At 40.7% G+C, this 27,602-nt stretch overlaps 1 protein-coding gene across 6 annotated transcripts in view; it reads left to right on the forward strand.

Moving 5' to 3' along the window:
• ARID1B (AT-rich interaction domain 1B) overlaps positions 1–27,602 on the forward strand; it is a 435,119-nt gene that overhangs the window by 33,220 nt on the left and 374,297 nt on the right. For all 6 annotated transcript variants that reach the window (XM_032161137.2, XM_032161127.3, XM_032161155.2 and 3 more), the window contains exon 2: positions 19,531–19,725. In XM_032161137.2, the coding sequence (XP_032017028.1) occupies positions 19,531–19,725 (195 nt within the window). The remainder of the gene's footprint in view (positions 1–19,530; positions 19,726–27,602) is intronic.

Genomic DNA, 27,602 nt, shown 5'->3' on the forward strand with positions numbered 1-27,602 from the left:
GCCACTGTTTTAACTTAATGTCATGTGATTAAGGAGGGGCTTTAAATATATCACCAAAGTCTCTTCGTTTGCTATATTTTCTTAGTTAGATGCAAGTCACAGGTCTTACCCATACACAAGAGGAGAGGATTACACAGAAGTGTGGATATGAGGGGCATAAATCCCATGGATTTATTTTAGAATTCTGCCAGCTACAGGTTGTGTGTTATAATTCATAAAAATAGCAGTGGTTTCTGTTGGCCTGTTTACACTGCCATGACAAAATGCCAGACAGAATTTCTCCCTCTCAGTTCTGGAGGCTGGCAGTCTGAGATCAAGGTGCTGGCAAGGTAGTTTTCATTCTGAGGCCTCTTCCCTGGGCTTTTAGGTAGCTGCCACCTCTCTGTGTGCCCACATGGTCTTTCTGAGCATGTGCAGGGGGAGAGAGAGGATGCAAGAGCCTGTGCATGCCTGTACCAGAAGCCTGGTCTCTCGTCTTATAAGGACATCAGTCCTGTCAGATTAGAACCCATGCTCATGGCCTCTTTTAACCTTCATTACCTCTTCATAGACGCTAGTCCCAAATATGATCACGTTGGACGTTAGGGTTTCGATGTCGGAATTTTGGTGGGGGACACAATTCATTCTGTAGCAGGCTAAGAAAGTCTTCTGGTTACATTCTGCTTATCTCAAGGGGTATCAGTTGGGGTATAGATGCCTTCCCCAAAAAGCATCATGACCCTTATATTATAATATGACCTTGGGCAAATTACCTACTCTAGGAGATGATTTCCTTCAACTAAAATAGTGGTTGGCAACATTAACTACTTTGCAGGATTTTTGTTCGCATTTGGTTGTGCTGTGTGTAAATCACCTATAGTGTGCCAGGTGCACAGGAGGTGCTCATTAAATGGTAGCTGTTGTTACTGTATTTGTGCCTTGATATTTCTGCATCTCTCTCTCTCTCTCTTTTGAGACAAGATCTTCCTTTGTCACCCAGGCTGGCACGTGGTGGCATGATAACAGCTCATTGCAGCCTCAACCTTCCAGGCTCAAGTGATCCTCTGTCCTCAGCCTCCTTAGTAGCTGGGACTACAGGCATGTGCCACCACACCTGGCTAATTTTTGTATTTTTTGGTTTTGCTATGTTGCCCAGGTGATTTCTTTTTTTAATTATTATCTACCTTAAATGATGAATTCCCCATGAATCCTTCCATTTCTTCCAGAAAGAAGTGGTTACCCTCCCCTGAACTCATAGGACAGTGGCATTTATTTTTATTTTATTTTATTTTATTTTTCCTTGTTTTTGTTTTCTTTATTTTTATTTTTATTTTTATTTTTTTCTTTATTTTTATTTTTATTTTTATTTTTATTATACTTTAGGTTTTAGGGTACATGTGCACAATGTGCAGGTTTGTTACATATGTATCCATGTGCCATGTTGATTTCCTGCACCCACCCCACAACAGTACCCGGAATGTGATGTTCCCCTTCCTGTGTCCATGAGTTCTCATTGTTCAATTCCCACCTATGAGTGAGAACATGTGGTGTTTGGTTTTTTGTCCTTGCGATAGTTTACTGAGAATGATGTTTTCCAGTTTCATCCATGTCCCTACAAAGGACACGAACTCATCATTTTTTATGGCTGCATAGTATTCCATGGTGTATATGTGCCACATTTTCTTAATCCAGTCTATTGTTGTTGGACATTTGGGTTGGTTCCAAGTCTTTGCTATTGTGAATAGTGCCGCAATAAACATACGTGTGCATGTGTCTTTATAGCAGCATGATTTATACTCCTTTGGGTATATACCCAGTAATGGGATGGCTGGGTCAAATGGTATTTCTAGTTCTAGATCCCTGAGGAATCGCCACACTGACTTCCACAATGGTTGAACTAGTTTACAGTCCCACCAACAGTGTAAAAGTGTTCCTATTTCTCCACATCCTATCTTTGACAAACCTGACAAAAACAAGAAATGGGGAAAGGATTCCCTATTTAATAAATGGTGCTGGGAAAACTGGCTAGCCATATGTAGAAAGCTGAAACTGGATCCCTTCCTTACACCTTATACAAAAATTAATTCAAGATGGATTAAAGACTTAAATGTTAGACCTAAAACCATTAAAATCCTACAAGAAAACCTAGGCAATACCATTCAGGCCATAGGCGTGGGCAAGGACTTCATGTCTAAAACACCAAAAGCAACGGCAACAAAAGCCAAAATTGACAAATGGGATCTCATTAAACTAAAGAGCTTCTGCACAGCAAAAGAAACTACCATCAGAGTGGACAGTGGCATTTATAAGCCTCTGTCCTATAGTATTTATAAGCTTATTTTCGCAGTGTATTATTTGTATACATCTTTTGTTTCTTCTGTTTCTTAAAGTCAAGGACCTTCTTATACCTCTGCTTATCTTTTTCATAGTGCCTTGTACATTAATATTTTTTCAGTTTAAACAATGTTGAATGAACGAATAAATGAATGGGCATGGCCTCTGAGGTAATGTGTTTCCTCTTTCATCTAAATCTTTGTTTCTCAATCCTTTCTAATTCATGCCTTCTTTTGAAAATGTAAATTTCCTTACACCCCTTCCACCTTTCAGTATCTCCTCCCAAAAGACCAGGCCCGCAGCCCCCATCTCCCTTGATGAGACAAGCTCTGCTTTTCCTACAGGTCCTCAACAGTTGAGATTATTTTATCAAGCTCCACTTTCATGTGGTATGTTATAAAAAAAATAGCTTTCCTCCTTTCTTTTCCAAATAGAAAATTATAATCCCGGGTCTGTGTGTGTGTGTGTGTGTGTGTGTGTGTGTGTGTATATATATATTTTTTTTTTTTTGAGACAGAGTCTTGCACTGTTGCCAGGCTGGAGTGCAGTGGCACCATCTCGGCTCACTGCAACCTCTGCCACCCGAGTTCAAGCAATTCTCCTGACTCAGCTTCCCGAGTAGCTATGACTGTAGGCTCATGCTGCCACGCCCTGCTAATTTTTTTTTTTTTCGTATTTTAGTAGAAATGGGGTTTCACCATGTTGCCCAGACTGGTCTCGAACTCCTGAGCTCAGGCAATCCGCCCCCGCCCGCCTCGGCCTCCCAAAGTGCTAGGATTACAGGTGCAAGCCATTGCGCCCAGGCTGTCTTGGGTGTATATTTTAAATGGACCCTCCTTGTAGCCCTTGTTCTTGTTTATGTAGCATTCATTCATTTTCACCCTTGAGAATTACTGCTCTAAACAATTTCTGATATACTATAGAATCCTGTTACAGGAAGTAGTGAAGTTAGAATTAAGTGTTCAGGTGCGGTATTGTATCTCTACTACCTTTGCACATGTGTAAGAGAATATTCTGTCTTCCCTTTATATGATTCTTTTTAAATGACAGGATTAAATTGATATGCATTTGAATTTGTCGAACCCTGTTCTCCAAAATGATTCCAGTTTGTGTCACTTAAGGAGTGACCCTAGACATATATTAGGCTTTCTTTTTTTCTTTTTTTCTTTTTTTTGGAGACAGTCTCGCTCTGTCACCCAGGCTGGAGTGCAGTGGCATGATCTCGGCTCACTGCAAGCTCCGCCTCCCGGGTTCACGCCATTCTCCTGCCTCAGCCTCTCCAAGTAGCTGGGACTACAGGCGCCCGCCACCACTCCCGGCTAATTTTTTGTATTTTTAGTAGAGACGGGGTTTCACCGTGGTCTCGATCTCCTGACCTCGTGATCCACCCGCCTCGGCCTTCCAAAGTGCTGGGATTACAAGTGTGAGCCACCGCGCCCGGCCTATATTAGGCTTTCATAAGACCTTTCTCTCCAGAGTTTATAGCGCTTTGCAGACATTACTGTATCAATACTTAGGGCATCCTTGTGAGCCAAGCAAGAACTGGGAGCTGTTGCTATTTTTTTTTTTGTGGTGGAGTAACACGAGAGGTTCAGGAGGGACCTGCCCTCCAGACCCCATCTCAAGGATGTGTGCGTTGGTCAGACCCTGCCTTCATGTTCCCGCGCTGTGGATTCTTCCCCATAGCCCACACCACGAGAGTGGGTACAGTGTGCCAGCAAACAAAATGCCTTTGGTCACAAGATAATAGAGTAAATTTACAAGGTGATATTTATTTTTAAAGAAATACATAAGAATCAAAATTCCATGTACTGAAAGGAAGGTAAAATATTAATACATCTGGAGTGGTGGCTCACGCCTGTAATTCCAGCACTGTGGGAGGCTGAGGTAGGAGGATCACTTGAGCCCAGTAGTTCGAGACCAACCTGGGCAACATGGCAAGACCCCCGTCTCTACAAAAAATACAACAAAACTTAGCTGGGCATGGTGGCACGCACCTGTGGTCCTAGCTACTGTGGAGGCTGAGGTGGGAGGATCACTTGAGCCGGGTAAGCCATAATTGCCACTGCACTGCAGCCTGGGTGACAGAGTGAGAGGCCCTGTCTTGAAAACAAAAACACCGATGTAAAGTACATCTGGTCTCCACAGGGGGCTTCTTTTAAATTCAAGGTGTCTTATTTAAAAGAGGCTGTGTTTGGAATTAGATTGCAGTGAATGGGGGTTGTTTTAAGCCTGCCCCCCTCCATATTCTGGAAGTTATATTATGCCTTTGAAAACAAATTGGCTTGGCGTGGTCAATCCTGCTTTTAGTTAATGTTGAGGATGTGGGAAATGCAACCATGAGCTTGCGGGAGAGATGGGGTCCCAAGATTTAGGGACCTGTATAGAATTGGGCATCTTTCTGAGAAGGCAGATTGATGGTAAAGTAGAATCTTTGTCTGGTTTGATGTTTATGTGGGTGCACTTGAAATAGGATGTTGTAGGCAGTGCCGTCTCACTTTTGGGAGGATGATACTCAATAACTATTAAATCCCCTTTCATCCCTTGTTCTGTACTCCTCATTTTTTTTTTAATACAACAAATGCTTTTTAGCCTCATCTCTGTTAATTGTGATGACAGGTTTTTAGGTGAAGACCCATCAATTATCAATAGACTATTAAATATTAAATAGTGAGCAAGAAATTCAATATAAAAGTGTGTATGTAACAATAATATACAAATATTGTTGAAAGACTGCGTGCTTTCGTGTTTTGAGTATACGTAAAGTGGATATACTTTGTATCTCCATTGTAAATTCCTAAAATTTCTGGTCTTGCCTTTTTTATTAGCCTAAGAAAGGAAGAGTATGGGAAATTGAAATGGCTGGCAGTAGACAAGTAGTATGCCACTCTAAGATAGTGCTGCTTTTACCCTGATATAGACATATCCAGACATATGTATATGTTTTGTAACGTAGGGTAAAATTTTCTACTGTTGAGTTTGTCCATATACATTCTAGTTATTAAGATAGTAAAGATCCTTCATGCCCTGATGCTAGATTGGTATATTAATTCATTTAGCAGAAGGGTATTGATATTGAGTGTAATTAGCATGAAACACTTTCAACTTTTTTAGGCTGAAAAGGATAATGTAACTTCTTTAGTTTTCCTCCTTTCTCCCTTTCTCCCCATACCTATTTTTAAAATAGCAGTGCTTTTCATACTGTCAGAATTTCATGTTGTGACACCCTACTCAGAAGTTATGACAGCAGGGTAATGACAGCAACTGCCTCCTGAGAATCAATCAGGCAATTAATTTTGTAAATGAAATGCTGATTATACAAAGCTTCACATGAGAGGCCCAGTGATTAAAATCAATTTAACAAATTGTTTCAGGTGGGACTTGATTAATAATTTGCCATAAATGCTAAGGATATATGACCAGCATACCTTGTTGTTGCTGTTACTATCCAACTATATATAAAAATCGACAGGTAAGCTCTATCTATCTTTATATTAGTGACACTTTGCTTGTTTACCTAAGTAGGCCTGGGTAACAGTAAAAATGGAATGCAGTTTTACATTTTTATGTCATCCTAGTTCATGTTTTCCTGTGTTCTGCTTTAAAAAACATTGCCCACACAGGTTTGAGTTCAACCAAGTTAAATAAGTTTTTTCTATATAGGACATTTTAGACTTTTCTCATGTTAATATATGTTATGAATCTTAAAGAATGGTGTGTGCTTTATACACATTTTCCATTCTTAATTACAATAACATCTATTCATATACTTTGGGAAATACTGTTTTTAGAATACTAGAAATAGTGACATTATAGCATGGAAATTAAAAAATGCCTATGTTTGGAGCATTATAATTTGAATTCAGAAGTCACTTGGAATAGGAGATGGATGTCTTTCCAGCAGTCACATACCGAACATTTATTAAGTGCCTGTTATAAGTCAGACAGTGTATCGATTTTCATAATTTTATTACTTATACTTGACACAGCTAGGAAGACAGTACAGTATTGTTTAGAAAAGGATGGCTTGGAGAGAGGTAAGGGTTAAAAGACGCACTTGTGTTTCTTTAATTTTGGTTTTTTATTAAAGAAATAATAGCAATAATAGTTGTCCATTGGGTGTCAGAAGTTGGGGCTATCAGGAAAATTAAGGTGAGGAGAAAAACATATCTGGCCTTAAAGAACTTGCTGTCTGATAAAGGAGGCAGAGATAAACAGTGAGTTGCAGTTGATGGTGATAAATTGAGTATCTGTTACATAAGAGAGCTGTGGGGAACGGTGGAGCCTTGTGAAGGCAGGCTGCTGTACTCACTGGTATTTCCCTGGTCTGGAAGTGCTTCTTCCGTTTACAGGGCAGCCACAGCTGTGCTGGGTACAGAGTGTTCTAGAAATGGGCTTGGAGTTGTGTGCTCAGGCATCGGCTTGGTGGTGCGTAAGAGGGCTGTCCAGGGCCGGGCGCGGTGGCTCACGCTTGTAATCCCAGCACTTTGGGAGGCCGAGGCGGGCGGATCACGAGGTCAGGAGATCGAGACCACGGTGAAACCCCGTCTCTACTAAAAATACAAAAAAATTAGCCGGGCGTAGTGGCGGGCGCCTGTAGTCCCAGCTACTCAGAGAGGCTGAGGCAGGAGAATAGCGTGAACCCGGGAGGCGGAGCTTGCAGTGAGCCGAGATTGCGCCACTGCACTCCAGCCTGGGCGACAGAGCGAGACTCTGTCTCAAAAAAAAAAAAAAAAAAAAAAAGAGGGCTGTCCAGGTACAGGGCCGGCTGAGGCCTGATGGGTTGCAGGGCCTGTCACCTTGAGGCAAACCTTGTTTATTTGAATTTGTCCTTCTGGAGTTTGGATTTTTCGGACCCCTTTATGTCCTCTTTCTTACTTTTGATCTTCAAGGAAGTTTATTGATAAGATTTCTGATCAAAGAATGGGGCAGAAAGGAGAAGTATCTCTAACAGCCCACATTCTTTTTGATACAGAATAATTGGAAGGTCTGGCAGGGAGGGAGAATGGATGATTCTAGAATTATAGCACGTTAGAACAGCAAGGAACTTCATCCCATTTGCCCTTTAATTAAAAAAAAAAAAAAAAAAAAAAGGCCGGGTGTGGTGGCTTACACCTGTAATTCCAGCACTTTGGGAGGCCGAGGTGGGTGGATCACCTGAGGTCAAGAGTTCAGACCAGCCTGGGCAAAACCCTGTCTCTACTAAAAATACAAAAAAAAAATTAGCCAGGTGTGGTGGGCAGGAGAATCACTTGAACCTGGGAGGTGGAGGTTGCAGTGATCTGAGATTGCATCACTGCGCTCCAGCCTGGGTGACAGAGTGAGAGAATCCGTATCAAAAAAGCAGCCTGATGTTGTGACTCACACCCATAATCCCAGCACTTTGGGAGGCCAGGGCAGGAGGATCTCTTGAGCCCAGGAGTTTGAGACCAGTCTGGGCAACATAGCAAGACCCTATCTCTACAAAAAAAAAAAATTAGCCAGGTGTGGTGGCACACACTTGTGGTCCCAGCTATGTGGGAGGCTGGGGTGGGAGGATGGGTTGAGTCCAGGAGTTTGAGGTTGCTGTGAGCTGTGATTGCACCACTGCACTCCAGCCTGTGTGACAGAGCAAGACCTTGTCTCTTAAAAAAAAAAAAAAAACCACACACACACACAACTTTTATTTTGAAATAATTTTAAATTTACAGCAAAGTTGCAAGAATAGTGCAGAGAAGTCCCATGTACCTTTTATTCTGATGCATTACATTTTTACATTTTGCCACATTTACTTTATTATTCTGTCTGTTCATGCATCCATTTGTTCATCCATCATTTATTTATAATGTATTTTCTCAGAATCATTTTTGAGAGTAGGTTGTATACATTCTGCTTCTTTACTCCTAGGTACTTCAGGGTGTATTTCCTAGGAGCAAGCATATGCTCTTATACACACCTCAGTGCAATTATCACTGTCAGGAAACTTCGATTTGATTGCATACTTTAACCTACAGTCTATATTCTAATTTTGTCTATTGTCCTAATAGCATCTATATAGCAGTCTTCTTTCCTTCAATGTAAGATTCTGTCTGGCCTTTATATGTTGAATTTAGTTGCCCTATTTTTTTTTTTTTAAGAATATAAGATTTGACTGTGTATTAGTCATGTTAACTTGTTTTTCTTTCATCAACCACATTACAGTAAGAGTCAATATATGCTTACACATAGTTACAGCTCTGACAAATTAAATATCTAATAGGGTCATATCTCTGAAAAGCATTTTAAAACCAGGGGCAAATAGCCTGTGTATCAGCACGGCAAGCACCCTTTGTCCCAAGATAGGTAAGTCAGTTGGTAATTTTCATATCTTAATTGGCATTTTAATACAATTTTGAAGTTGTTTATTTAAAACATTGATAAAATAGTTGGAGAGAGGCATGGTAGCAACCATAGGGATTGCTGGGGAAATTAGTAACTTCTCTGTCTTTACGTAGTGCTCTGATACGTGTTTGGAATTGTTTATCCTTGCAAATCACACTAAACATCTTTTGAATGGTTGTCTGAGGGAGGTATTATTTTTACTTGAGAGGTGGAGAAATTAAGGCTTAGAGCGCTTCAATAATTTACTTAACATTTCATGGCTAGTCAGAAGTAGGAGAGAGATGTGAACCCAGGTGTACCTGATGACATACTTTTATGCTCTTTCCATTTTACTGGAGATGGCAAATTGCTTTTTGCTTGTGCAAATTCTGATAGTTGACACAACTGCCCGCAACTCTGCAGGACAAAAGATTCTGAGGCTTACTGGACTTAGGGAAAATAATGCTAGGATTGATTAGCAATGTCTGTCTTCTGCACATTGATGGAGGAGTAGAGGGTTTCCATGCCTCACTGATTATTCTGGAATTATATCGCCATATAATAATGATGATAATAAAATCTATCCTTTTTTTTTTTTTTTAAAAAGCCTGTTATGTAGCAAGAACTTGAATATATTATCTCCAGTTCTGTAACAGCTCTGAAATGATAGTGGTCGTGTTCTTTGTGTACAGATCCATTAACTGAGGTGCAAAGAAGTTAAGTGGTAGCTTCAGTATCACACAGCTACAAGTGGTGGGGTTAAAATTTGACATATTCTCACAAAAGCTTCTTTCTCAATTTGAATCTGTATTTGTATGGGAAATGTACCATATTATTTCTCCTTTTTAAATAAGTGCTTGCAACTAGGCTGTCAGTAGTGACACATGGTTATGAACAATATTGCATACTTAGAGATGTAAATGTTAGAAAATGTTAAAGCCATGATAAAAGCTTTACAATTTTTTTGGGTAGCAAGAGTAACAAATGTGAGGAAAAATGGAAATCTATTACTATTTTGGTATTCCTTTTAGATCTAATTTACTCTCAAAATAAACAATATATATAGCCTTTGGTTTGTTCATAAAATTATTACATTTGCTAAATTAAATTTAAAAGTGTAGCTTAGTCAGACAGTAATTTACTCATTGAATTGACTTACAAGCTGCTGAGCTTTGGGGGGGATGAAGCTAATAATAGGTTTTGCCAATTTATAAAAATCAGGGAAAAACTAGGGAACCAAAATAGTCTTCCTTTCTGGACTTATTCTGTAGCACCTAGATGATAGCTATAGATGGGGTTGATACTTGTTTTTCCCCTCTTCTGTACTCCTGATTCTCTGGGACAGTCTAGGCTGGGGGACAGACACTGATCAAGTAGTCACACAGATGAGCCCACTGTTACTCTGAGAGGATCCTGCCCGGGCCTGGAGTTCAGGGAGGGCTCCTTCCTCTAAGGACATGACGTTGGAGCTGAGTTCTGCAGGAGGAGAACAGAGCTCATTCGAGATCAGAGAATGACATATTTGAAATGTGTGTGGTTTTTCTAGAGCCCCATGGAGGCCAGCATGGTTGGAGGGGAGATTTCCTGCTGTCAGTGATGGGGGGTCCCACAGATTGACTTGGTAAGGAGCTGGCTGTTGTGGAGAGGAGAGGAGGGGTCAGGATGTGTCCTGGATTCTGACATGGACATCTGGGTGGATGGGGTGTCTTTCTCTGAGGTCAGAGAGAGGCAGAGAGGAGCCTGTGGATGTCTGGGCAGGAATGTTGCGCAGAGTTCTGGGGCTTGGAGGAAGCAGCCAAGGGAAGCAGCATTTGGGAGACAGAAGCTTGGGGAGGTGATGGAAGCCGTGGTCTGGGTGAACTTGTGAAAAGTGAAGCTTTGTCTGCAGGGAGGGGAGACTAGAAGGATCTTTACCTCTTCTATCTAGTGGGCATCAAGAGGCCTATATTCTAGTTAGAGTCCTGCTGTTTAGGCGGCCATGTGGTATTGAGGAAGCTGTTCTTTTCTCATGTCAACAAATGTTAATTATGCCAGGCATTGTACTAAGTGCTAGGTATGCAAAGATGAATAAGACAACATTTTCACCTTGAAATTAACAGTCTGCTGGGGAGACAGGAAAATATGTAGATTAAATTGTTGAGTGGTTTAGCTCTGCCTTCAATTTGCTAATTTGTTAAGAGTAAAATAAAAGAGATTTAGGAAGTTCTTTTTATGTGATAAATCCTGTGGTATCTCATTTAATCCACCAGCAACACTGCGAGGTGAGTGTAACCGTATTCTGTTGAATAGCTTAAGTTTACCTAGCTAATAAGCAGCATAGGCAGGATTCTCACCCAGGTTTGTCTGACTTGAAACCCCCTGCTTGCTCCGTTATAACCTTTTCCCCAAATTATGTTTCTAAACTTTGAATTTATTTTATATATTAGAAAAGATGTAGGAATTTGAAGTGGCCAAGAGGTGGTCACCTAAAGGCAAATATGGTATTGTACTTGCATAGCAAGAGTAGTAAAGGAATGGGAGGTTTCCTGGGAACCAGTGGAAAGGTTTCTGTACGGATCTGCTTCAAGAACGCTGATGCTTGGATTTAAATACCAGTCTTTATGAATAGCTTTGGTGGTGAGTCCAAGGCTCTGTCTCCCCTCGCACCTCTTCAGTGTTTTCATTGATGAAGACTTGGGTGAAATAGTATATGCCGATTTCATTGATGGTTGATGTCAAGCTAGAAAATGCAGTTACTATAATATGTCAGATCCAAATCAAGATCTGAAAAACAACCTCATCCTGGTAGAGTGGTGATCAGAAATAAGCGAAATGCAAACCAGCGGAGATAAGGACCGGCTTCTACTAGGGTCATCTCCCCAAGTGTCTGATAGGAGATGGGGTTTAGTCAGCTGTTGGTGGGGATGGGGCTGCCAAGAGTGCAGAGCTCTTAGACTGTGTTGTCAGCAGTGCAGGTTCTGGAAAAAGGAAACAAGAACTGCTCCCCCACATCCCCCACAATACCTTTTGTGTTGAGGGGGTTGAGAATGGGTATATGTCACGCAGAAAAGGGAAATAGCTTACAGCGATCTTCAAATATTCTGCCAAAGGACCAAAGTAATAACAATGGGTATAAATGACAGGGAGCAGACTTTTGTTACATAGGAGGAAGAAATTCATAACATTCATTGTAGATGCTTCGAAAGGATTTGTATGTACATCACTTACGGACCCGTGAGGCTCCCTGCAGTTCTAAGGTTCTGAGTTTCATTGCTGAATCTTTGAATCTTTGGTCAGGGTGTCTTAAGAGTTGTGATCACGGGAGAATATATTAAAGTGCTTTGGAAATGCATGGCATATGTTGTTATTATTTGATAATGTAAGTCTGGGATCTTTGGATGGGTTTCTAGAGTAGATTCCATGAACTTCTCTGACACTGTATGCTAAATTGAGGATTCCATGATTCCACAAATACATATGTTCTCTGCACCTTGCTTAAGAAAACCAAAACCAAGACCAAAAACACAGGCAGTGGTCATCTTTCTCAGTCAGTTATGAGTGTTTTGAGGTCTGTCCCCCAACATTGCTAATGACGTCATGGTTAGAGGGCATCAATAATTTGATGGTTCTTAGAGTTAATAACCAAACAACGTTTTCTGCCTTGTCTAATATCTTTTTTTTTTTTTTCAGTAGAGAAGGGGTTTCACCATATTGGCCAGGCTGATCTTGAACTCCTGACCTCAAGTGATCTGCCTGCCTCTGCCTCCAAAAGTGCTGGGATTACAGGTGTGAGCCACCATGTGTGGCCAGTCTTGTCTAATATCTTAGAATCCCATTTCTTGATCCTTTCTGTACCATTGGAGAATGTGGCAAATATTTCTGTATTGACAAAAGAAGAACTTCTGTGTGTTGATACCCACATTCGAAGTTCCAACGTGTTAGTTCAAGTCTTAATAAGCAAGGCAGTATTTTGTTGTGAGTTGAAGTAAAACACATAGTGGTTTTAAATGCAGGGTTGCATGTTATCCTACTTCAGTCTGATGATCGTGTGTAGACACACCAGACCAGAGAAGGGACTGTGGACCCGAGTCGGGAGACTTGACTCTGGTCTGAGCTCTGCCACCCCGAGCCTTCCTTGTGTCACTGGGCATGAGAGAATCTCTGGCGATTACATTCTGCAGTAGTGGTGGCAGTGGTGGCTGAGATTCTTGGTTTTTTCTGGCTTAGAGAGGAGTAGGCACTTGTTATGAGACAAGAGAAGAGTCTTTAGTGCCCACTCTTACTTTTGCCATAAACGAGTTTTTATGCCATTAGGAGAAGAACCTGACCAGAGTGTGTATTCAGTATTATCATTGTCTTCACTTGTGTCTTCTGTAGGTGTGTATAGCAGCTCTGAAATCTGTCCCACGGTGGCTTCTGGGTGATGCCACTGGCACGTGGCGGGGGACCTCTGTGGTGAGATGGAGTGGGCGCCCACTGCCCACTATTCTGTGTGTGCTGTGACCAGGCGGGTGTGTGAGGGAGGAAGACAGGCTAGACGGCCGTGTTGCATCCACCTCCTGTTCTCCCTTTACAGAGAGCCAGAGTACTGTTTGTAGTATGCTCAGGGAAAAACAGAGGCATTTCGAGCTATATTTAGACACCATCGCAGAAAAGTAAACACAGATTGCTTCCCGATATGACAGCAACTATTTACAGGCCACTGTGGCTGACCCCGATCCTTATCGAGCTTGTTTCACATGGCTGTGATCCGTGTGCATCAGCATTGAAGAAATGGCACATTACCTGACATGTCCTTTCCATGCCCGTGTGTAGTCCGCTGTGTTGGTTGGTTACGGCCGGGCCATGGATTCTCTACTTCTGCACAGCTGGGCTGTTCCATTTTTTCTCAATGAGTAGGTGGGCCCTGGGCTCCAGGTGCTGCCATAGCCCCTGTGACCTCTGAGAGCCCTTATAGCGCTGATGAATTTGATGTTCATAATAATTGCAAGGTGGGTTTTATTTCTCCTTTAGTGAATGAGAAAACTAAGAAATAAGGTCACAGTGTACTCGAGGTCCCTGGTGGGACAGGGCTGTGAATCCATTCAGAATCCAGAGCCGCTGCTTCCTTGCTGGGCAGTGCGCCATTTGGTACACAGCTACAGACGTGCATAAACACCCCCTGCCCTGTTTGAGCGGAAGAAATAGAGTCAGATTTCAAAAGTTTTCTTTAGTTACTAGTAAGAGAATGTTGTTTCCCAAACAATGGTTCAAAAGGGGGAAGAGTTTTCTTTTCTATCAGCTCTTGTTTAATCCACATATGTAGAAATGATTTTAGATCAACAAGATTTCATAGTTCTTTCTGTGGGTTTTCTTTGTTGTGTTTTGTTTTTTTTTTTTGAAGCGTTTTTCCAATATGTGGTTGAAGGAATTGGGCTGAAAAAAGTAGTAAAATATGATATTCATAAAGATATATCTAATAAACTATGTCCTTAACTTGATATTTAGGAGCAAATACAATTACATAGGTATCTTTTACTGTAAATACATGTGTGGGGATACTCTGAAAGCGTGATAACAGAGTATCTAAATATAAAAAGGATAAAGTATATCTAAAGTATACTAAAAGTATATAAGCAAGTTGTCCTTTAACTTGGATCATCTTAAAAAGGACAGTTGGATTCCCAGGCCAGCCTCTGAAAGCCTATCTGACATGTAATATAGCTGAATTGTGCTACCCAATATGCTTAGAAGAATCTATATACAAACATTTCTTAAAAATAGACAATGTATTTCTTCCTTAGAGAGAGAGAGAGAATAACTCCTACTTACATGTACATCCAAAAGCCTACTTTGAATAAGGAGAAAGAAAGTCTTATCAAGTAAAAAAATTGCATTAAAAGCCAAGTAACTAAAACCAGACTGGTTAGGTTAAGAGCTCTTTGAAAATGGTGGTGTATATATTGTGGCCTTCACAGCACTTGTCTTATTTTCTGCAATTGAAACTCAAGCTGCAGCAGTTGTGGAATGCCATCTAGAAATGAAAACGTGCTCGGACAACCTATTTAGAGAAGTTGTTGAGGACTGTTTTCGATGTAGATGATAACCCTGATAGAGCATAAACTTTCAGTGAGAAATGAAAATGGTCATACCCGGATAGATGTTAAAAAAACATAAAATTGGCCAGGCGCAACGGCTCACGCCTGTAATCCCAGCACTTTGGGAGGTTGAGGCAGGCGAATCACTTGAGGTCAAGCGTTCGAGACCAGCCTTGCCAACATGGCAAAATCCTGTCTCTACAAAAAATACAAAAATAAGCTGGGTGTGGTAGTATGTGCCTGTAATCCCAGCTACTTGGGAGGCTGAGACATGAGAATCACTTGAACCCAGGAGGTGGAGGTTGCAGTGAGCTGAGATCGTGCCACTGCCCTCCAGTCTGGGTGACAGAGCGAGACCCTGTCTCAAAAAACAAAACAAAAAACATAAAATTGCTTCAGGTTAGATGTGCATATGAGAAGCAGCTTGGCCTTTCTGTTTTCCAGAAGTCCTAGATTTGATTTTTGTTTGTTTGTTTGTTTTGAGATGGAATCTTGCTCTGTCACCTAGGGTGGAGTGTGCAGTGGCACGATCGTGGCTCACTGCAACCTCTGCCTCCCAGGTTCAAGCAGTTCTCCTGCCTCAGCCTTCCAAGTAGCTGGGATTACAGGTGCCCGCCACCACGCCTGGCTAATTTTTTGTATTTTAGTGGAGATGGGATTTCACTGTGTTGCTCAGGATGGTCTTGAACTCCTGAGCTCAGGCAATCCACCTGCCTCAGCCTCCCGAAGTGCTGGGATTACAGGCATGAGCCGCCGCGCTCGGCCAATTTTTAGTTTCTTTAAAGGATTGGTAGTGAGAAGCAGGAGTTGAGACCCTCAGTTGTACATTTTTAATGCTCAAAATAGAGTACACAGCAGGATGGATTTGGACTGTGGATGAATATTTAATAATAGGCCATAAGGAGAGGTTAAAATTAAATAATTTGCACTGTATGAGTATCTGTTTTTCTATCTGAAGTCTCATTGAAAGATATTTGATGCATTTTGAGAGGTTCAGAGAATCTGTGTATTTCATGCTTTCGATTTTCAGAAATCTCAGGGTTAAGCTAACATTTTTGACATGGTGCAAATTAACTGAATTTTAAGTAGGACTGTGAGACTTGATGGCAGTGATGAGACAGATATTACAAAACAATTTTAGTCACTGATAAGATGAATTTGCTGCACTGTTATCTATAGCATTAAAACATAGACATTCCAGTCATTTTCCCATTTAACATTTCTGCTTTAATTAAGGCAGTTTTGGTTGTGCACTATTTGAAGTGAAATAAGTAGACGTTTCCTATGCCCTGGGCTGTCTAGATTGAATGTGAAGATAGGACTGCCTCAGGGCCCCGTACTGGAAATTTAGCCTGAAATTTGATTTACTCAGCCTCTCCATAGGCCCTTCATTCACTTGGCTGATTTTGAAATCACCAACTCAGCCTTGATTTTCATACTTCCATAAAAAGTTTTACCTTTTTCAAGAAAATCTAGAAAATAATCACATTTTATTTTTATCAGGTATAAATTCTAACTGAAATAATTATGAGAAAATGAATTCTTAGCCCTAGATTTTAGTTTTATTACAAATACATCAACATAAATGTTTGTACACTTAATTATGAAGGCAGCTCAGGTTGTGTAAAATCAGTATATTGTTTGGGCAAACAAATGTACTGTCATTTAATTTCTATCATTTTAAGTCCAAACAATGTCTGGGCTGGTGAAAGTAGTAACAGTTTAAAATTGCATCACATGGTGAATTTTGAGCAGAACAGTTGTTTGTAGGCTGTGGGGCCTGGGGCAAAGCACCCTCTTTCCTCCTGTGTCCTCCACAGAGCTTTGTTCAGGTGAGATGGGTTCCTCCTGGCACAGTCCTGTGGATCCCTTGGGACTGAGCTCAGGTATTTCTTATAGGAAGCCTTTGTTAAAACCCATGGCAGTTACCCAGTGAGACACCCTCTTCTCACCTTGCCTTGGTGCTTTGTCCCTTCAGGACATCTGCTGTGTTGCACTGTGACCTGTTTAGGCTGCCTCCTTCAGTGAATCTCCAGGACATGGAGGCTTGTTCATCCTTCTGCTTCCATTGTTGGGCACAGCGCACATAGTAGGTGCTTAGTAAATGTGTGGTGAATGGATTCACCAAATCCTTAAAGTGAACACCAGAGTATTGAGGAAGGCAGAGAAGGGGAAGGACCCATGCAGTCTTGGAGTGGGAGTGCCGGTGGAAGGGAGGACTGGCAGTTCTCAGGGTCTGCGCTCCTGCCTTCCGTCTTCACCTCCCCTCCGTCCCTCCTCTTCCAGCCTCAGCCCTCACCTCTGCAGTGAGACTGTCCTTGCCAAGCACAGCAGTGGCCTCCTTGTCAAGTACAGCAGAAGGCTTTATCCTTCACCTGACTGCATTCCTGGGCTGCATTTGGCACACCTGATTCGTTGCTACACCTGACTGCCTTCCCTCCTGTAATACCATACTCTCCAGAGTGTCTACATTTTCTGACCATTCTTCCAGCTTGTCTATGGATTCATTTTCCCTTTTCCCTTAAGCGGTGATATTCTCTAGGATTCTGTTCACTACCCATTGTTTTCCTTTCATATATTCCTCCTAAATAAAGTTCATGGGTTTTATTGCTTCCTATTGATTAATTCATCAATCAATGTGCTGGGTACACTGTTCAACTTATGCCCTGGAGATATGATAGTGAATAAAACAGAGAAAATCCCTGCCCTCTGGGAGTGGATGTCCTCTCTGCTGACTTCTCTACCTATTTTTCTAGGTCAGGCCTTACTCCCCAAGCTGCAGCTCATTGTGTCTCTTCCTTCTGGGTATTTTCACCTGGATTTCATATTGGAGCCTCAAGTTTCCTATGTAGACCACTGAAGGCTCCCACTCCTGGGGATATGGTGATTGGCTTCTCCCTCTGCACACTCCATCTCATTTGACTCCTGGCTTCCATCACTCATTTGGTCTCTGAATCCTGCCGCATTTCCCTCCTAACTGTGCCTTTGAGCTGGGCTTGCTTCCTCCCACCACTGCTGCCAGTTCAGGACCTCAGCCTCACCTGCCTGCCAGGGCAAACTGACCTGCTTCCAGCTGGGTCGGGTGCCCAAGGGAGCAGTCCTGTGTTCATCTGTCAGAGGCAGCCTGAGCCTGTAGAATGCCCTGCAGGGCTCAGCCATGTTCTGGCTTCTGCCTGCTTCAGCATCTCCACAGATTCGTGCTTCACATGGATCCAGATGGTTTTTATTTCCTGATACACACCAGGCAGTTCATCTCCCTTGACCCAGTGCCTTGTGCTGTTTCTTCTGTCCTGTGGTACTGTACGTGCTGTTCCTTCCCACCTTGGACGTGTTGTTCCCCTTTATCCTGGTAATTTTTTTTTTTTTTTTGAGACGGAGTCTCACTCTGTCACCTAGGCTGGAGTGCAGTGGCGCAATATTGGCTCACTGCAGCCTCCACCTCCCGGGTTCAAGCAATTCTCCTGCCTCTGCCTCTGGAGTAGCTGGGATTATAGGCGTGCACTACCATGCCCAGCTAATTCTTGTATTTTTAGTAGAGACGGGGTTTCACCATGTTGGTCAGGCTGGTCTCAAACTCCTGACCTCAAGTGATCTGCCCGTCTTGGCCTCCCAAAGTGCTGGGATTACAGGCGTGAGTCACCATGCCCGGCCTCTTTTTTTTTTTTTTTTTTTTTAAGAGACAGGGTCCCATTGTGTTACCCAGACTGGAGTGGAGTGGTGTGATCATAGCTCACTGCAGCCTCAAACTCCTGGGGTTAAGTGATCTTCTTGCCTTAGCCTGAACAGCTGGGACTATAGGTGCCTGCCACCACGCCTGGCTAAGTTTTTAATTTGTTGTAGAGACAGGGTCTTGTGATGTTGCCAGGATGGTCTTGAACTTACCCTGCTAATTCTTAAGCCTTCCTGAAAGTCCCCATGTACTTACCTCAGTGTGAACGCAGCATCTGGCACACAGTAGGGATCAATATGTGGTTTTGGAAGGGCAGAGGAGGGAAGGAATGAGCTGTTGGGTGAATGCTGCCTGCTTCTGTAGCACCAGGTGAGGGCTTTTCTGCCCATTGCTTTGTTCCTTTGATGCCCCAGGACATGAAGGGTTGAGGCTGCACGCCCAGCCCTCCTGTATGACCTCGGCCCTGAAGCCCAGGGCCTGACTCACCAAACCAAAAATAAAATTCAGCGTCTACTTGTGAACTGGTTGTGTTTGGTAAGATGCTGACTTACATGGGGAGAGGTGCTGTGACTCATAGTCTAAGTGCTCATCCCTACACACTGCTGGTCTCTGAACAAAATCTTTACCCTGGACATATGCATGATCTAAAATCTATCTTTTCACTTTTTAATGAACACTTGGTTGCACTAAGGTTTGATCAAGACTTGCAGACTCAGTTCTAAAATAAAATCATTGTTCTCAGAATACTTTGAAGGCAGAAAATGTTAATCACTCAGTACCCTCTGCTCTTATTACTAGTAAGCTAAAAGGAGGTGGGTGAGCTTAACTAACATGCTCTTTTCTTGTACGCATAATAGAATTTTAGATGCAAATGTTTTTCTCTCTGCTTATGGTCCAAAATCGTTTTTAGTATTGTTTACTCCAGAGGTCTTTTAATTGTTAAAAACTTCCTAAAAGTAAAAAATAAAATTTCTTGTATCCATCTAGGTTTTTTCCTTAATGTCTTTCTGGATTTTTTGTCAGGTCATTGTTTTTAATATTTTTAAAACTTAAGGATAGTTGTGTTATTAATGCATATGTTAACATAACAAAAATTTCTGCCTTTGTAATAAAGAATGAATTAATAAACCGACTTCTTTTATGTCTTCACAGGGCAGCCCAATGGATCCAATGGTGATGAAGAGACCTCAGTTATATGGCATGGGCAGTAACCCTCATTCTCAGCCTCAGCAGAGCAGTCCGTACCCAGGAGGTTCCTATGGCCCCCCAGGCCCACAGCGGTATCCAATTGGCATCCAGGGTCGGACTCCCGGGGCCATGGGCGGAATGCAGTACCCTCAGCAGCAGGTTTGTGCTGGTCCCCCGACCCCCTGCTTTTTTGTGACAGTTTTGTCTTTGCCTTTTGCTGTCCACCTAAGATTGATGTTAAAGAGAATTAGGGGGCATTGCACGGATTTTCTGCTTTAATTTTTATTGTTTCTTTAATCACAGGTATAATTTTTTTTTTCTTTTAAAGATGGAAAGGTGAGCTTCTTAAAGTGGACAGAATACCTGTTTGGTAGAAGGGCAGCAGGACCAGCTGTATTTGATAGATGCACTGTGTCATAAATTTGCAGCAGATTATAACAGATGTAAGCTCTGAAGTGAACTTGGCATTCTAACATTTCTGTCAGACTGTCAGATTTTGAGCTGTGAATAGACTATCTTAAGGTGAATTTTTAAGTCATTTAAAGGTCTTTTCCATGAGGATGGCATCAAGTTTTTAAAATTGAAAAAAAGAAAAGTTTAGTCTCCCAAAGTTATTTTGCTTTCATTTCTTAACAAATTATTTCTTCTGTACCTTTTGAAAAAGGTTTCTGTGTTTCATGTAAGAGGATTTGATGTGCATCTGTTTTCTTAGGTCTTGATGGGTTTTGTGTTTTTACTTAAAAAAGACTTTTCCTGCTCTTAAAAGACCCAACATTTTCCTCCTTTTTCTCTAGAATCAAATGGAGTCACCTTAGATGACCATTTACCTTCTAGCAGTGGTAAACCTAGTCTTTTGGATACTTGAAAGAATATCCCTTTTTGCTGGCTGGAGGGAGGATGAAATTTGGAAAAGACTAAATTAGATTCAGACTTGTTAGGGTATTTAGTTACTAGGAGCACCAGAAAGGCTTATTTATAAATCGCCATACCGTGCCCAAGCCCCCAGGGAGTGGGTCAGGCTGATGCTGCTGCGTGTTTTACTGCCCCAGGCTGCGGTGTCCCATGGTGCGGCCATCGATAACCCACAACAGGGCTTGACAGTGCTGTCTCAGGAAGTGCTTCCATCTGACCAGACATCTTTCGTTGAGGGGGAAAAATTAGATATGACTACTGTTCTCTCTGACGTGGATATGGAGAATGATTGATCATACTTTACATGATACATAGCTGTATATTAACAGCTCAGTAGGTTGCTTCTGAGCCTTCTCGTTGATACACTATTCGATCTGTATTGTGATTTATTATTTATTTCATTATTATTGTTATTAATTTATTATTGAAGTTTGTTGTAATTATAATATTGTGTAAGTCTATGTTATAATAGCGTGGCATGGTGGCACCCTCCTGTAGTTCCATCTATTCGGGAGGCTGAAGTGGGAGGATCGCTTGAGCCCAGGGATTCGAGTCTAGCCTAGGCAATGTATCGAGACCCTAAAAAAAAAAGAAATAAAATAAGTCTTTTATTTATAAAATAAGAAATAAAATGTTGTCTTTCCTCTTTATCTTTGCTCCCACTTGGATGATTTTTTTTATGTTAAGGCCATTATGGGGGAAGATAGAGGTAGCTCAGCCTTTGAATCCTAGACGCAGATTCAACACCCTTTGCTGTTGTCAGAGACCTCACTTCTCAATTATTGAAGGTTGCCCACTCAGAATTCTAGCAGTCAGTTGCATACTTAATTGTACTCTTAATTTTTTCCACATTATTCCTTTTTTTCCAGCAATATTTTGCTGCCTAGAGTAAAAATCTTTAGTTGTGGCTGCCAATTGTGAGAAGGAAATAATTTGTAAATGATGAAAAGTAAGGTGAAAGAGTTGCGATTTTCTCTCCTTCATTTTAGTTTTAGAGCAACTTCACTGGTAGTTGAGAGGAAGACAGCCCAGGCAGCTGGCTGCTCAAGTCCCCATTGCACTCTGTTGCTGATTTTATGTAGGAGCTAATAGTTGTGGATGATGCTCTGGCCACAGGAAGAGAGCAGAGGTGGGAAGGTAGTAAGAAGTAGTGGGACTGTCAGAGAGAAGTGGATGCTTGCCGCTTTTGGTCTCCCCACTTTGCTTTTCAGCATGTTTCCCTGATGTGAGATTAAAAAGTCAGTTTCAAAATATGCTGTTGACGGCAAGCAGCCGGATCTCCCTGGTCTCTGAAGGAGTTAAGTCTCACTAGAAGTTCTAGATGTTGGCTTAGTTTCCAGTCCCAAAGTGGGAGTCAAACAAATGGAGAGGGTGTGCGAAGAATGATTACCTAGGAAATGTTTTTAATTATTTTCTTTTCCAAATGTGTAAAGCTAAAAGTAGAGGACATACACAGATATATAGAGTAATCTCAATTTTCTTAGCTTCTTCCATTTATTTAATCCCTGTGACTCTTACATGCTTTTTAAATCCAATGACTCTTAGATTTATTTGAAGGGACAAATTGATGTAGATTGCCCATCAAGTATTTCAGCAAATTTTTAATTAAGATTTTAGATTAGATATTTTACTGCTAACCAAAAGAAATACCCAATTCTAATTAAGCGCAGATCTTTCTGATAATGAAAGGAAAATAGTATATCTGGTAAGAAATTGAATATCCTGGCTGCAGAAGTGTCAAACTTTCATAATGAGTTAATCAAAGTCATGGGTCTAAATAATCTGTATTGCCTTTTTACCCTTTCATTTAGTTAAATACAGCTTTGAAATATAGTATCTTGTTTTAAAATTTAAAAGGCTAAAAATAACGGAATGCACTTTTGAATGTGTATAACATTTTAAAGAAGACATACAGCTTTTATAATATCAAGGTCGTAACAGTTCTTAATAGTTTTTGAAATGGAAAAAAAATAGTGAAGATTTAGAGCAAAGTTTATTAGAGCACATGCATTCATTTTGTTAGCTCGAGTCTGTGTTCTTTGGGGAGAAATTGTCAGTGACTTGCTTTGTTTCTGCATTTTGGATAATTATAAATTTGTTCACAAACAGGGTCCTGGCACTGTGATTGGCTGCTGGTCCCATCCATCTTCCCCTAGGATTAATGTAATTGGCTAAGCATTGTTATAGTTGTGGCTAATAATGTTCTTCAGGGAAAAAGTTGAAAGATAATTATGACATTGAGTATTTATTGAGTGGACATCACCACCTAGGCATGACTTTGCTTTGGATGGCTTCCAGAACGTTCTGTGTTTGGTTTGTGAACCTCTAATGAGCTGAATCCAGTTCATTTAATATTGCTCATATATTTCTGCACAGGATTAAAATGCAGGAATTCAAGTTTGTAAATTGAGTTGCCCACTTACCAGCTGAGTGGTAAGTTGTCTTTGGCTCAGGGGTCACAGTTTGATTCCTGGCTGGCATTCTGCTCCTGTGATAGGAATTTTAAATGAGTATTTTGTTAGAAAGAACTGCAGTGCTGATGTGAAATTTAACATGGAGAGTATCACTGTTTATTTTTTGTCTCTGAGAGTCTGAAGGAACTGGCCACTGACTGTATTTGATTTTAGTATTACCCTGGTGATCTTTGATTTGTATGCTGATAATTTTGTTTTTGAGATATACTCGTGACTGGATCTCTGAAGCATGACGTGATAATAGTACATCGTTTTAGTCTTTATTAACTGGAACTAGATTTGTGGTCTTTCACTTGCCGAGTCTCCCACATCATCAGGCAGATACGTAGCTAAACAGATTAGTTTTGCACGGTGCCCTAAAAACTAGTCTACTTGGGTTTTTGTTGAGTTTGGGGGGAAATGAATTTTCTATGCCTCTGTGGAGAGTGTTCTGCCTCCAGGCTTCTGGAATTCAGACCTGGGGTTGGTTAACAGAAGTACATTGGTTGATTTCATCTATTAGACAGCTACACAGATGAGGCATAATTTTTAAGGTTACTAGAATCTGACTCTGAGTTTTTCAGATTAAAAAAAAAAAAAAACCTTAAAGACACCAAGATATTCTTTGCTGGATCAGGAATGCAGATTTTGTTTCATTTTTCTTGCCCTTTGTGATCATAAATGTACACCTAGGTCTTTACCAACTTGTTTTAAATAAGATTTTAATTTAAAACGGCACCCAGGAGAAATAGCTTACAGAAGCTGAGTTATCTATTTGTGTCAAGCAGATTTCAATTATGTAGACTGAGATTTTTCCCCGAGTTTTTTTTGTAATTGGGTTGATATTTTAACTGTTCTTGTAGATGTTTGATAATATGATGCCTGTTGGAATTATAAAACAGGGCAAAAGGAAAAAAAGCAAAATGAGAGATTTAAGTTCATGAGTGCTTTTATGATGGGAAAACACGACTTTTTTAGTTTTTAAAGGCATATCTGTATTGCAAAGAACTTTATAGCAGGAACATAGAATATGATCATTGTTTTGAAATAGAAAATGGCAAAATTAAATATAAACTAATTATTTTTGTTAAGGTGATTCATCTGAACTTATTACTTCATATTGAAGTAAAAACAATTCAAAACAGGTTTCCTTGAAGAGGGCTTGAAAAAGATTTGTATTCTAATTTTGCTGCATGTTTTTTGAGTAAAATATTTATTTCAGAACATAAGCATTTTATTTGGTACCATCTTAACAGCCAAAACACTTCTTCCAATGCAAATGTTTATTTTGGCAGCAGATGTTTCTAAAAAGGAGACAAACATTACAATTGTTTGGCTAAAATAAATGTTTCCTTTGGGGTTATTAAGGCAGCCAGGCAATTTCTAGGGTTTCCACCTGTGTTAATTTATATTGTTGATCTATTCTGGAAAAAAATGTGTTTCTTTTAAATGTAATTAAAGCCATGTTTTGATATAGTTTGCATGAGAGCTCTAAAAAGTAAGGATGAATGGGGAGAGGAAGACTGGTTTAAGACTTAAAAATTCCAGAGTTTTTCATCATGAAATGTTTATTATGATTCAATCTTTGAATCTTAAATGTGAATCCAATAGTTAAGGCTTAATTTCTGTTTTATCTAAAAAAGAGCTTAGACTTCCTGTGTTTGCGACTGTGATGGTGTATCCAGGATGAGAAAGGATAACTCGACTTAGTATAACGGAGAGGAATGGGTGCCTGGTGCCTGTTTTACATTCAGACTCTTAATTTTTTGAGTCTCTATATTTACTTAAAGATGCCCATTCATATCTGTGTGCACACGCATGCTCCCACATGTGTATAAAAAACAGAACATTCATGTGACGATGGCATTCTTGTGTAATGAAACGTGTATATGTATATTAATTTATATGTTAAACATATTTGTAGATATACATATATAAACACACAAAATGAAGGTGAACATTTTGGCCAGTAAAATAATGAAATGCTGTGAAATTTCACTATGTTATTTACAGCATTTCATACATTCGTGTTCTGTACTGAGACTTGGAGCCCAGCTGATTTGCTTGTACACCTGAAATGTTTGGAGGCCCTTCAGCAGATTGCAGATTTTTATAAATAATGGCCTTTCGTTGGCCACATTTTGTCGTGGTTTCCTCAGTTGTTCTTCAGCAGTGAACATGAAGGTATTTAAGGTTTACCAGCAAAATACATTTATACCTCACATTTCTGCTTCCAAGTAGATAGCAGATGCTACTGGCTGTGATGCCAAAGCTCCCTGTAGATGGAGTTTTGTACCAAGAAAATATTTTTGGGCCGGGTGCTGTGGCTCACGCCTGTAATCCCAGCACTTTGGGAGGCTGAGGTGGGCGGATCACGAGGTCAGGAGATTGAGACCATCCTGGCTAACACGGTGAAACCCTGTCTCTACTAAAAAAAATAGAAAAAAATTAGCCAGCATTGTGGCGGGCACCTGTAGTCCCAGCTACTCGGGAGGCTGAGGCAGGAGTATGGCATGAACGCGGGAGGCGGAGCTTGCAGTGAGCTGAGATCTTGCCACTGCACTCCAGCCTGGGTGACAGAGGGAGACTCCGTCTCAAAAAAAAAAAAAATTTTTGAAAAGATTCGTAAATTGCTATAATACCTGTTTTTTTTTTTTTTTACTTTTTATATTGTATTTGGGTTTAAACATATTTGAATTGTGACGTTCTTGGAACGATATGTTAGAAGAGTTCATATTTCAAGTTAAATACAGATTTTTAAATCTTTAGCCTTTTTCCGAAAAGTGAGAGAAGATCAGATTTTACCTGAAAGTTTAATGAGAAAATGTGAGATGATTTCACTTTAATTTGGAAAGCTGCTTTTATATTAGGATTTTTATATTGATACATTTGTTTTTTATCTGTACATTTACATTATTCTCCATTTTCTAAGCTTATATACAGTATATAGCGCCTATTCTCTGCTGGTAGTTTATACTGTTTTGTCATGTACACATGAGTTCCACTATGTATTTTACATATAGACTTTCAACCTAAAATATCTGTAAGGTTTTCTATTTTATTTTTGAGATGTATATCTTAAATGTATGTTTTATTTTTATTTTTTAGAGACGAGATCTTGCTCTGTTGCCTGGGCTGGAGTGCAGTGGCATGAACATGGCTCACTGCAGCCTTGACCTCCTGGGCTCAAACAATCCTCCCACCTCAGCCTCCCAAGCAGTTGGGACTACAGTAATGTGCCACCATGTCCAGCTAATTTTTAAATTTTTTTGTAGAGACGAGGTCTCACCATGTTGCGCAGGTTGGTCTCAGAACAAGTGTGTGTTTTAGGTAGCATTGAATTATTTGTGTATATTTTAAATAAGTGTGATTTATTTGCTTTCACCGAAGAAACATTAAGCATGATATTTATGTTAAAATATTAATAATTCAAATAAAAGTAACAGTCGACATCAGTAAAATCAACCAACCATATCCCTTCAGTGCTCCTTGGAAAACAAACACTAAACAACAACGAAATCCCACAAGATAAATGGAAAGTTAAAGCGATTAAGTGACGTATCTTAGACAAGTTGTTCTCAAACTTTGCTGAACGTTAGAGTCTCCCAGGGCATTAGGAAAATCCCCCCACGGATGCCCAAGGATGCCCATATCAATGACACCTGACTGCGAAGGCCCTAATCTCCCGTGACTGCTCTGTGAGTCAGGGTATTAGAGGGAGGCCGCGTCAGCAAGTGGGAGCAGCTCACACCCTCTGGAGGCTTGGTAGTGATGCTGGTTCTTGGCCCACTCGGTGAATCAGAAACTCACCACTGACCCAGAGGAATGAAATGGGCCCAGAACCAGGAGCTGGGATGGTTGAGTCCTTGCCTATTAATGTCTAATCTGTGTGTGATACTGAGAAAATCGGGATCTCACTGTGCTTCGCTGCCAGATGAGGGGGTTGGACTATAAGACCTCCCAGCTTGGATTTCCCCTTTAAAGTAATATTAAGTGGATATCTTTTCATTTCAGTGTTAGGTTTTTGTTTGTTTGTTTGTTTGTTTGAGATGGGGTCCTGCTGTGTCACCCAGGATGGAGTGCAGTGGCACAATCACGGCTCACTGCAGCCTTGACCTCCTGGGCTCTGGTGATTCTCTCACCTCAGCCTCCCGAGTAGCTGGGACTACAGGTGCATGCCACCACACCCAGCTAATTTTTAATACTTTTGTAGAGACAGGGTTTTGCCATGTAGCCCAGGCTGGTTTTGAACTTCAGGACTCAAGCGATCCACTTGCCTTGGCCTCCAAAGTGCTAGGATTTCAGGCATGAGCCACCATACCCAGCCTCAGTATTAGATTTTAAAGTCTTGTTATTTCAACAGTCTTGTGAAATGTATGGGTTGATGCTTGACAAATTGTATTAATATAACTACTGACCCACATTCTTTTTAAAAGAGAAAGAAGTGTTTCATTCTTCTTCAAAGATTAGCAAATTGTTGGAACCAGTCTAATAAATTATTTTCTAATTCTTAATTTTATTATTTTTTAAATAAATGCATTCTCACGTAAGTCTTTGTTCTGCGAGAACCTGGTACGTGTTAGATGTGTAGAGTGCAGTCTGTCCTTTTTGATATGTAGAAAATCTTAAGGTTGACATTCTTGGAATCACAAAAGGAAGCAAAGAGAGATC

The sequence above is a fragment of the Hylobates moloch genome, unplaced genomic scaffold (genome assembly GCF_009828535.3).
Source record: "Hylobates moloch isolate HMO894 unplaced genomic scaffold, HMol_V3 SCAFFOLD_2, whole genome shotgun sequence".
NCBI lineage: Eukaryota > Metazoa > Chordata > Mammalia > Primates > Hylobatidae > Hylobates > Hylobates moloch.